The sequence below is a fragment of the Austrofundulus limnaeus genome, unplaced genomic scaffold (genome assembly GCF_001266775.1).
Source record: "Austrofundulus limnaeus strain Quisiro unplaced genomic scaffold, Austrofundulus_limnaeus-1.0 Scaffold8, whole genome shotgun sequence".
NCBI lineage: Eukaryota > Metazoa > Chordata > Actinopteri > Cyprinodontiformes > Rivulidae > Austrofundulus > Austrofundulus limnaeus.
This window is the reverse complement of record NW_013952410.1, coordinates 998251-1010277: the sequence shown is the minus strand read 5'-3', so window position 1 is coordinate 1010277 and position 12027 is coordinate 998251. Positions and strand designations below refer to the sequence as shown.

The following is a 12027-nucleotide window of genomic DNA, read 5'->3' as shown; positions in this document are numbered from 1 at the left end:
ACACACACACACACACACACACACACACACACACACACACACCTGCACACTAACTCTTGTGGTACTGTCTCTCAACCTAACCAAACCTTCTACAGTTTTTTGTTGTATTTTATAATTATCTGAGCTTGAATTAAAGCTAAAAACCACAATAAATCTTTGTAATTTGTTCTTTTGTGTAAAAAAGATTATTTTTTGTAGTATGCATCAGTACACACAGTTCACTTAAATATGGTTAAAGCAGTTTTCTGGATTAAAATGAAACTTTTTGGGTTTTATATCAGTATTTGGAAGATTTTGAACTTTTATACTCCAAACAAACACCATAAGACTGCTTCCATCTTTATGAGAGGAAAGAAAACAAAGAAACCAAACACAAATTGTCATAAACACATGCAGGGAGAACACAAAACTTGTTGTTTCACACTTTCAATGACTTCTCACCCATTATGTTTTTTACACCTCCAGCTGTGGGAGTTACCGATCTGTGCAGGTGAATCTTTTTTTAGGATTTAATGATGTTTTTTTTAATCACACTTTTTTTCTTCTATACTCATTGGGATTTTGCATTGACTTTCATTAATTTACTCGTTATTCCTGTAGCCTAACCCTGACCCCTTATCCTAAACCTAACCTCACAGGTATGTACCAGACCCTAAACCAATCTAAACTCAAGTCTAACTCCTGACCCAGCAATGGTATTTCCCCCAATGAAGACCAGGCTGTGTATACCGGGAAAATGGTCAAAAATCGTCACCAACAAGTAACAAAAACATGTAAACACACACAGTTTTATTTTTAGCCGTATTAGGACCGGTCATTAACTAAACCTAACCATTTGTTTTCAGTCGTTTCAACAACCTAACCCAAATCCCTTAGAACCAACCACCCCAGTACATACCTATCCGTAAACCTAACCTAAACTCATTTCATACCTTAGTCCTAAAACTAACCACCAACCTAAAAATGGAATTCCACCATATTAGGACCAGTAAAGACTGGTCCTAATATGGTGGAATTCCATTTTTAGGTTGGTCATAAGGTCAGAAGGACCCTTTGGTCCTTATGAGGACCAAAGGGTCTTCATAAGGACTACTTGTCTTGATAAGGTACGTGTCTATACCAGAAACAATCTTAAATAGGTAACAAGTACACACACACACAGAGTATAAACAATAAATTCAAATGACGAAAGGGACAAAACCGGAGCAGAGAACTTTATTTTATGATAACTGAAACAAAAATGTCATGTGGTCTAATCAGTAGTTTGGAACCGATTTACTAATTTAAACAAATGCAATCTGTTTTCTTTAAAAGCAAGCATGGGAGAACTATGCACCAAGATGATGGCGTTGTGTAAAATGTAGTTATATATTGACGTAAACGTTACATTTATTGAGAGTAAAAAGTGACCACCTTTGCTCATGAGACGAACTGAAGTTTGACTGTTTGTCATTAGCCTTTGCTGTAATTCTACAACTAAAGGCCATCCTTGTCCTTGCTGCAGCAGGACCCAAAAGCAGGCAAAAAAGACTCAAATACATCAACTCAGACGTTGTAGTACGAGTTCACCCAGATGACGATGATGGCGACGAAGCTGACGGATATGAAGATGATGTAGAGGATGAACAACAGGCGGTCGATGACGAAGCCGACCTGGATCCACTCCTCYGAGCTGGGCTGTCCCTGCAGCTGATGTACAACCTGACGGTGGATGGCTTGGAGATCAGCGCTCAGCTCCTTCAACACATGCACGGTCGTGTCTTCGTTCAGAGGCTCCTTCTGCTCTGAAGCCTCGGCTGCTTTATCCATTTGGGGTAAATCCTTCATTTCTGTTGCAGAGGAAGTAAAGGATGAGGACATCACAGATCCAACATTTTTTTACATCAAAACAATGCGGCTGATTAAATTAAAACAGCATAAACAACCTTGTGCAACAGGATTTTGGATCACCGTGTCTTCTTGTTGGGCGGGTTTGGGAGGAAGTCCAACTAGTCGACCCAAGATACGAAGAACTAACACTCTGATCCAGCGAGGAGGTGGCGTGTAGGTGGAGGAGCCGAGCAGAAGGTTGGTGATGAAGATGGTCTCCAGCAGACTGGTAACCATCATGGACAGGCAGAGAGACAGGAACACATCTGGGACAATGATTAAAATGGTTTTAATTTGCCTACAAACATCTCAGAAAACCATTAGACCGCTTTATGCTAGACTGGAGCATTACAGTAAAAGTTGTCCTGCTGCAGATATACATCTGAAAATACGGCTACAAGAAGCTGTAAGTAAAAAAAAATCCATTGAGTTCTCGTGAACTGACTTATGAGCGGAATGGTGTTTCCGGTGATCGGCAGCAGGTCGTTCGTGCTGAGCAGGAAGACGGTGTAGCCCAGGATGAGGGTCATCTTGAACAAGGACCGGTCGATGCTRTGTGCAGGCAGTATAAAGCTGAAGAGGTCCACGGTGATGAGGAAACAAGTGGGGATCACGAGGTTCAGAACGTACATGAAAGGCTGGCGCCGGAGAGAGATCTGCAACGAAGGCAGGCGGAGCGTGGTCACTCTCACTGACTGTGTTTTACCACCATCTTAAACTGTTCCACACAAGACATGCTGGAAATTTATGATAATTTACTAATCGTAAACATGAATGGTTACAGATTATTTTGGTGWCTTACATAATAATGAAGCTCTTGATAAGAGAAGTCGTCTGAAATTTTTATCGTTTTGAGCTCTGTTTTAATTCCAACTAACTCCCATTCACCCATGGTCGCCATTGCATCTTTTGATGCTGTCAGTATTTGCTCTCCTGACATTTCAGATTTTAGTTGAATGGCATTGTCTAAAAGAGAAAAAAAAGTGAATGTTTTGGATCATCATCATCATCATCATCATCATCATCATCATCATCTTCTTCTTCTTCTTCATCATCATCATCATCATCATCATTTTATTTACAGAGCTCATTCAAAAAACAACAGTGTTGACCAAAGTGCTTCACAGACACAGTTTGAAACAGTAAACAAACTAAAAACAAATAAAAAAAAAGACACAACTACAAATTCCTACTGAACTTAAATTAAAAGCCAGTATAAAAAAAGACCGAACAGACTCTGCAGCACGGATCTCAAGAAGCAAGTGGTTTCAGTCTTGGTCCCTATTGGCTGCACTAAAATCATCTGATTAGAGGATCCTTCTCTGTTTGGAGTYTAAAAGTGCAACAGAGACAATAAATAACTGGAAACCATTTAAAACTTTAAAAGTAAGTTAAAATAATCTTAAAATCAATGCGAAAGCAAACAGGCAGCCAGTGATTGCGCTGGCAATTAGATGCAGCGGAAAAATAAATGGTTTTAACAACTGAGGACATTTGTTTCTCAAACACACCAAGATTCTTGACCACAGAGGAAGATGAAAACGCCCATCACCCTAACCTTAATACTTACCATCATAAATATAGGAGTTGAAAGTAAAAGTGCAGTTCTGAATGTCGAAAGGAAACAAATAGATGTCAAGATGGCAGGAGCTCACAACTTTGACAGGCAGCTCATCGAACACGGCGCCGTCAAAGCGAAGGTAGGTGTACGGGACGGCCGGAGCATTGTTTTTCTCCATGCTGCAGGGTGATAAAACACAAATACTCTAATAGATAAAACTCATGATGAGCGAAAATAACTCAAATCTGATCATCTATCCTCTTACAAAAAATAATTTGTAAAAAAAACAAAAACAAAAGGTCTGCAGGGATGTTGACAAGGAATGGACTGAACAATGATCTGAACAAAATGGATCTCAAACTCCCTACAACGGTCCTAATACGGCTGTAAACTTTTCACTAAGCTGTGAATGGAGGAAATCAGACTCACAATTCATTAATGACGATATCTGGCACCCACAGCATTGTCCGAGGAATGGCGATCCAGTCAACGCCACATTTGTCTTGGTCCCACACRGTGAATTCATTTTGCCATTGCTGTACACATTGAAAGTACATTCATCCAGAGTGATGAACATGAAAAACGAACAACTCTGATTTCCAAGCTTTGACTGAGACAAACACACTGTGAAGCTGATTCCAAATAAAACACTCACTACGTATTGCCATATGTAGGTTGTCAGGACCTGAGCCTTCTCATCCTGGAAAAGAACCATGATGTTTTGTATGGCTTAATAAGAACTCAAAATGTGACGAAACAGGACACAATGAATTTCAGTTTTACAAAAAAAAAAGAAAAAAACACTGCTGCTGGAGTTATAAAATAAAAAAAGTGACTCAAGTCATGTTTGTATTCTACAGGACTTTTCTTACCACTCCCAAAATACCAAATAATATGAAGTCAATGGAAACGATGGTTGTTGTTGATATATTAACTACAGGACGGATGGAGTTCAAGTCAAACACTGGCTGTAGAYCACTCAGCAGAGAGGTAGGGGTAGGCTGAGAACAGTTCAGGATGTCAGAGCTGCACGAAGCTGCAGGGCGAAGAAAAAGAAGAAAAACAGCGTCTTCATTTTTAGTCGAGATCTAACCCTGGTTTGTCTCAGCTAGACTTCACCAGACAAATCTCCTTTTAATGTCTTTTTAATGTCAATTATTGTGCAGAAAATTTGAATTAACATTGGAAACATTTAAACATTTAACATGACAGCAGAAAAGACAAACACTGTGACACTTTTAGTTCCCTACAGTTAAACTATCATGTTTTCAGTCAGTTTACTGTGAGAGAATAAACCCAGGAAAATCCAAACATATTTGTATTTGTACGTGTGAGAAAAATGGACATGTACTCACCGACCATCAGCAGAGAGATGAGGATGAAAAGATGTTTAGAAGGCTTGACTTTCATCGGGCAGCACTAAAAACATCAACATTGGGTCAACAGTGGTTGTTAGTTTGAATGTGAGGGCTGATGAATGGATGGACTTTAAGATGGAACTATTTGTAAATAAATAACAAAAAATGTGCATTTCTTTCACACWTGGAAATCCTCTGTTTGTCTCAAAGTTTCAGTACGAATTAGTTTTACTCAGACACATTTTAGCATGAACATCAAGGTTTAACGGGCAAGAAGATGTAACGTGACAATTTCTTTTCTTTTTCCTCAAACAGCAACAAAGGAATGGTCAGTCTTATCACTTGAGATTCACAAATAATCACTTGCCGTTACATCTATGAAGATTTCAAGAGTTAACTAAAACAAGATTAGGATAAAAGTTTACATTATGTAGCTTATTTGCACATTTTCGTAAATAAAACCAAAAAAACATTTTTTAAATGCTTTTAGTTTTGATTCAAACCCATCAAAAAGCTCAGGATGAACATGCAATAATAAAAATTCACAATGCAAATATCCAATATCGTACTTTTAACAATAAAGTTGATCTGTTTTTAAAAGGCTTTCACGTCAAGCCGTTTCATTTTGATAAAGATTCGACTCAAAGCTGAACCAGAGWGACATTTTATAATACTCATCCTTAAAAACCATCAACGTTTATAATAATTCTTAAAATCTGTATTTCTTAAAACTGTTCTATAATAGTTGTTAAAAGGGAAACTATTTCCTATGAATAACCTGTTAATATGTTGGCTCATATTCCCTCTACATTCTTTATGTTGCTCATTTGTGCAGATTTCATTGTCTACATTGTCAAAATTTTATTTTAATTATAAATAAATTAGCAATAATTTCCCATTACATAAAAAAGAAAGAAAGAAATTCCAATCAAAAGCTGATTTAAATTTTCAATGTAGTTTTTATTTTGTTTTCCTCCACATTGGGTTGCACAACGTTACACACAGGACTTAAATTTAGGTCTAATACCATAATTGTAGAGGAAAGTTAGCTTTCATTTTAATAATATGACAAATAATCCTACTAAACAGCAAATTAAACTCGTGRATGAAGCAAATAAATATCTTAGCTACAGTCAGTCCTCTAAAAAAAACCTTACAGGTGAACTTGAACAAACGTCTTGGATCACTGGATGAATGGAGCTCCTTCAAACAGCAGTTTACTGTGTGTATGAGTTCACCCAGATAATGATGATGGTAAAGAAGCTGACTGATATGAAGACGATGTAGAGGCCAAACAGCAGGCGGTCAATGATGAAACCCACCTGGATCCAGTCCTCGGAGCTCTGGTTGCCTTTCTGCTGCTGCTGCTCCACCTGGCTGCGGATGGACCGGAGGACTTGGCTCAGGCTCCTCAGCTCCTGCAGGGCCTTACCATCCTCAGCTGCTCCCTTTATTTCTGGGGGTRCATTATTTGCCACCACAGTGCCGGTCCTTGTTACTAATGTTTGGAGATGAGAGAAAAAAAAAATAAAAACAACAACAACTTCGATCTATCATGCATTTATAAATATAATTTACTGTAATTAAAAGGAGCTATATGCATACCTGGGTTTTCTGTTCTCTGAGTCTTTCGAGGCATGCAAACAAGACAGCCGAGAAAGTTCAGGACGAGCACGTTAATCCATCCGGGGACAGGAGAGAATTCCTTTGAATTGCACAACAGGTTGGTGACGAGGATCGTCTCCAGAAGACTGGCCACCATCAGAGCCAGACACAGAGAGAAGAACACATCTGGGAGGGAGAGAGAGAAAGAAGTTAGTTTTCAAACCTACATCTGAAAATAAATGAATTTTTCTGCCATGTAAGCTCAAACAAGCAATAAAGTTGGGGAAGAATACCATAAATAAAACGCATTACCATGTGTAACCCAGTAATTTTTAAAATACTTTAGGCCTTTCACTCCCTTTTACGTTTTCATCCTGTCCACCAGACTAAGTGTAAAATCCCGCAAGATTTTGTGGGATCTGAGTTTTTTTTAATGGGCCACGCCCACAGTTTCTCTGGGAAACAATGTATTTGGCAGGAGAAGTTCAGAGCTGCTGCAGGTGGGCCTTAAACCATTTTAAACCATTTATTTATTTTTCATTTCGACTGTTATACACTAACAGGGATGCCTTTCAGTTTTTAGATGCCTCTATTCCCCAAGAAAGTGGGTTTTCTTGTGTTTAGAAATTGGAAGTAAATGAACTGATGAGTGTTTGTGATTTGTTTGTTAGCTGGTAGCCTTTAAATTTAAGTGGTTCAACACTATTTAATGGAAAAACAGTTTCAAATAACGCATTACTGTGCAATATTTAACATTTAATTCCAAAAGAAGGATGAATATAAGATTACTCTATTTGTGAATTATTGTTTGCATATTTAACTTATGGCAAACAATTATGTGAATCATGTACATGTGATTAATCAATTTATTAAACCCATTTACTGTATATGTAAAAATATTTGGTATTAATAGTGGTTTTGATATTGTCTAATACAAAAAAATGGTATTAATGTTGGCCTTGTTCACACAGGCCAGGTTTTTTTTCGATGGCGAGCTACCATTAAGCCTCCGGCCAAAGAACCTGGAGGTAGAACTGTTGGATCTTCCTGTACAGTAGGGGGCACTGCAGCCTGCTCCCCCACACACTCACAAGGGCCTGTTCAAACAGAAGGGGTTATCTGTGGAATCAAAGTGGGTGTGACACAAGAGTGGGCGTGTCTAAAGCATAAACACTGTGGGCTACGAGGCCTATGACGGTATCCTTAGATCCTGCTTGATCTCTTTACAGCCTGACTCTGACCCCAACACTAAGGTTAACCAGGAGAAATGTGACCCAAGTAGGGTTCTCCAGAAAATGTGGAGCCATACAGTAACACCCCTTTTGTTCTTGTCCAATCAGGTGGTGCCATARGGTGACGCCCCTTTTTTTGCTTGTCCAGTCAGGTGTGTCCCTTTGAAAAAGTCCGTCAAACCAAGTGGGTCACTTTGGAATCTCCTTTTTTTGGGACACGCCCACTTGTCCGCAGAGACCCCTACTTGGTTCAAACAGCTAAGCCTGCCAGACTTATGCCGTCTTTAACCCTCATACTGTTTAACAGTTCAGCTCGTGGACTACTGCTTCTTGTGTGGGATCACTATCAGTATTTGGACATCATTTAGGGAAATCTGATCAAGTCTTCATAAATTTTGTGGTTACTGAAATATTGAACCTGTTCACTAATTGGTGACATAAACTTGTTGTACATATTGTAAATAACTTCTCAACTTTAACACAAATCACATTTTGCTCCATTTTTGTTTCCTGCGCTTTAAATGCAACCATAATCCTTCCTGAGCGATACCTTTAGATCTTCTGACAAAAGCCTGCAACTCATCACCATACTTTAATATTAGGATCAGCTTCATGTATGCTGCACACACATTACTGACTTATGAGAGGGATGGTGTTTCCAGTGACCGGCAGCAGGTCGTTCATGATGAGCAGGAAGACGGTGTAGCCCAGGATGAGGGTCATCTTGAAGGAGGACCGGTCGATGTTCTGTGGAGGCAGCAGGAAGCTGAAGAGGTCCACAGTGATGAGGAAGCAGCTGGGGAGCAYGAGGTTCATCACGTACATGGTGGCACGGCGTCGCACTTTGATCTGATGAAAGAAAGTCAATCGGAAACTTTTGGGATTTCGGTGGGGTATTGTGCATTTTCCAGGCACATTGTTCAATTCTATACCACAACTGAGTAACTACATTCTCTTCAGTTGTTACTGTAAGAAAATGCTGTTTATACCAAAAATAAAATTGACTTTACATCATAATCTATCTAAACATCTTTAAATTGGGCTTTGCCTCCCTAAGAACCTCCTACCGTTTCCAATACTTCCACTTCAGCACGTCTTCACAACAATGCTTCTGTGGGGCGGGAGCTCTAGGGAGGAGCTTTGTGCAAACAGGCGGTGCTTTGTACCAGTAAGCTTTTAGGCAGCTCCATGTGGCTACCACAGGAGAGTCAAGAATGAGTCAAAGCAACACTCTGGATATGTTTTTGATGAGGGAACGACATCATAACATGATATAAAGCACCCGCTTCGGATGTTATCAGTCCATTAAATGGACGTTATTAGCGGTTCTCCATCCCATAAAATGGCTTCAGATTGTCAGCTGGTTAGTATGAGGCATAAAGCCACTAAGGTTAATTTRACAGAAAATGGCATGGGCTACGATAAAGTAGATTGTTGCATTCCAACGTATATGGCACTGGTAACCCACTAGGGGGCACTGTTGGGACAGGCTGAAGCCATTCTATGGGGCTGATAACCGCTAATAACGTCCATTTAATGGACTGATAACGTCCGAACCYGRTGTATAAAGCTCAAAAATGTCGATTTTGCATACATCCCCTTTGAAATATTGTCATCAAACAGAATATTTTGCTTTTTCTGTCTGTTTGAAATTGAAACAACATTTATGATACTGTTTGTCTAAACAGTTTCATCAAGCTTAATGAAACTCTGAGCCCTTTTTTTTCAACACAACACAACTGTAATCCACCTACATCAAATTTCAGCGCATCTGTGTAAAGACCCGTTGTGTCATTATTTATCAACTTCTCAGCAGTGATATCCAACAGCTCCCATTCTCCCATGGTGGTCATCACAGACTTGGAATCTGCTGTGATCTCGTTTGCAGGTTTCCCAAGGAAAATCTTGATCTCAAGAGCTGAGAGCAGAAAGATCAGAAGAGCCAAGCTCAGTGAAAGACCYCATGTAACTTAATAGGACATGGTTTCAAAGGAAGACAATAAAAAAAAAAAAGTTACCATAGTAGAGGTAGGAGTTGAAAGTCATAGAGCACTTTTGGGTGTCGAAGGGAAAGGTGTAGATATTGAGGTTGCAGGAGCTCACGACTTTGACAGGGAGTGCGTCGTGCACTTTGCCGTCGCTGTACAGGAAGGCGTACGGGACGGATGGGGCTTTGTTTTCATCCATGCTGCAAAACCAGGAAACAGAGGTTTTATCAGAGACAGGGACGCTGAGGAGTCAAAACTTCTCCGCTGATGGAACAAAAAAACTGTAGTTTAAACTAGAGCTAATATGTTTAAATATTTCATCTTTATCTTGTTACTTATGCCTTTTAGGGTTAAGATTTACACAGGTAAATAATAGATTGTATGAGATTTGAGATCCTATCAACAGCATTTTAAAGAAACAACTCACAACTCATTGATAACAATATCCGGACGCCAAAATTTGTCTTTCGGAAGAGTAATCTTGTCAGTACCACACTGGATCGAGTCCCAACTGATGAACTCATTCATCCACCACTGCAACAAGAAATCTGCTGTGAGAAAAGCTGCATCGTAACGTCCCAATCACCAAAATACAATGTAACGATGATAAATCTACACCACTTCTGACAAAGAAGCTGGAAGGTTCCACTTACATAGTGCAACCAGATGTAAGTGTTGAGAAGTTGAGCCTTTTCATCCTGGAAGACAAGAGGAGTGGGGAAAAATTAATATTTTGTTTATTATTATTATAATGCAATAATAGTACATATCGAAGTCCAGCTTGTCTTAAAAAAAGGGTTTTCAAAAAGAAGAAATGTTTACACACCACTCCTAATATCCCGTACAGAGTGAAGTACACGCTGATGTTGGTTATGGTCATTTGGTTTTGGACGGGCCGGATGGCACTCAAGCTGAAAACAGGATTCAAAGCTGCCAGCAGGCTCTGCTGGTCTGGTCTGGAGCAGTTCACCTGGACTGTGCCGCTCAAAACTAATGAAAATTTAAAAACAAGAATTAGGTTGACTCTGTTAACGGCTTACTTTTTATTTAGGGAAGTTAAAAAAAAAATCACAATGTGGCTAAAAATCCCACCTGGCATGAACACGATGAAGACAAGCATGGRTGGYARGGCTGATGGAAGGAGGCACTAGAAATTAAAATGATTTTTTTTTAATATTTAGGAAATATATCAAACTGACATATTCAACTTTAAAAACTAAGAGTTATCACATGCTGGAGAAAATAGTTCACCTTTACTGCAGTTTCCTTTGAAGCCATGATGTTCAGAGTTGGATTTATTTCAGCAGATGTTCAGTTTCTCATGGCTAAAAAACAGAAATTTTCTTTCAAAACATTACTTCATGTACAGCAACCCATCACTAAACAATAAAACCAAACCTCCATACTCACCTGTCGCATCAACCAACTCCAAAGCCAGCTTTTGCGGCCCCAGATATAAAAACGTCACCCTAACCAGAGCGTGATGAGGACAAATCCACGTCAAATGATGTGGCAGAGGAYGAGAGCCCAGAGCAGGGCTGCTTTCCTTGAAGTGGTTTTCTTACGAAGCAAATATAAACCAAAACTAGCATGATTGTACCTCCGTGTGTGACTTGCAGGTGGTGGAAGCCTGACCACAGTGGTCTCAGAGGCACACAGCGTTGGTCACAGGCAAATTAACAGTGGACGCCAGCTGAGGCACAGGTGTCGTCTGGTTTCTGCCACCCAGTGTTTTTACATATCATYTAACATGTTGGGATTGTCAATCGTCCATCATGACCCAAAATAAAAAAAACAAAACAAAAGACAAAAAAGATTTGTTGAAACTTGGAAGCTTTGCTACACTAAACGACAGGAACTTTTTACATACCTTACCTTACTGCACCTTTTTTTACACTTTAAAAGCACATTGTCTATTTATGCAACATAGAAACAGTGGACAAAATTATTAGTAACCCTCATTTAATGAAAGAAAAACCACCAGTGGTCACAGAAATAACTTGAACCTGACAAAAGTAATAATAAGAAACAAATTTTAAACAAATGAACAAATGAAAGTCAGACACTGTTTTTCAGCCATGCTCCAACAGGATTAAAAATAAAAATAAAACAAAACTCATGAAACAGGCCTGGACAGAAATGATGGTGCCCCTGAGAATAATGTGATCAAAGGGACATGTTAAACCAAGGCGTGTCCACTWATTATCAGCACAGGTGTCTACAATCTTGTAATCAGTCAGTGGGCCTMTYRAGGGCTGCAGATACTGTATACAGTTCAATTATATACAACAATCAAGTTACTGCAGGGGTTAGACAATGAAACTGAAACACCTGTCATTTTAGTGTGGGAGGTTTCATGGTTAAAATGGACCAGCCTGGTGGCCAGTCTTCATTAGTTTCACCAGTAAGAGCAG

General features: G+C 39.4%; 1 protein-coding gene across 1 annotated transcript; it reads right to left on the bottom strand.

Moving 5' to 3' along the window:
* Positions 1-1200: 1200 nt before the first annotated feature.
* LOC106510883 (uncharacterized) lies at positions 1201-11801 on the bottom strand. The gene is made up of 21 exons (XM_013999618.1): positions 11214-11801; positions 11024-11082; positions 10865-10938; positions 10706-10760; positions 10440-10603; positions 10267-10311; positions 10041-10147; positions 9644-9813; positions 9380-9543; positions 8264-8474; positions 6394-6579; positions 6111-6286; positions 4786-4849; positions 4303-4466; positions 4086-4130; positions 3860-3966; positions 3440-3609; positions 2672-2835; positions 2315-2525; positions 1926-2135; positions 1201-1829 (listed from the first exon to the last, which is right to left on the bottom strand). Exons 3-21 carry the CDS (start codon positions 10889-10891, stop codon positions 1546-1548), a joined length of 2724 nt encoding a protein of 907 aa, XP_013855072.1. The 5' UTR covers positions 10892-10938; positions 11024-11082; positions 11214-11801; the 3' UTR covers positions 1201-1545.
* Positions 11802-12027: the final 226 nt, after the last annotated feature.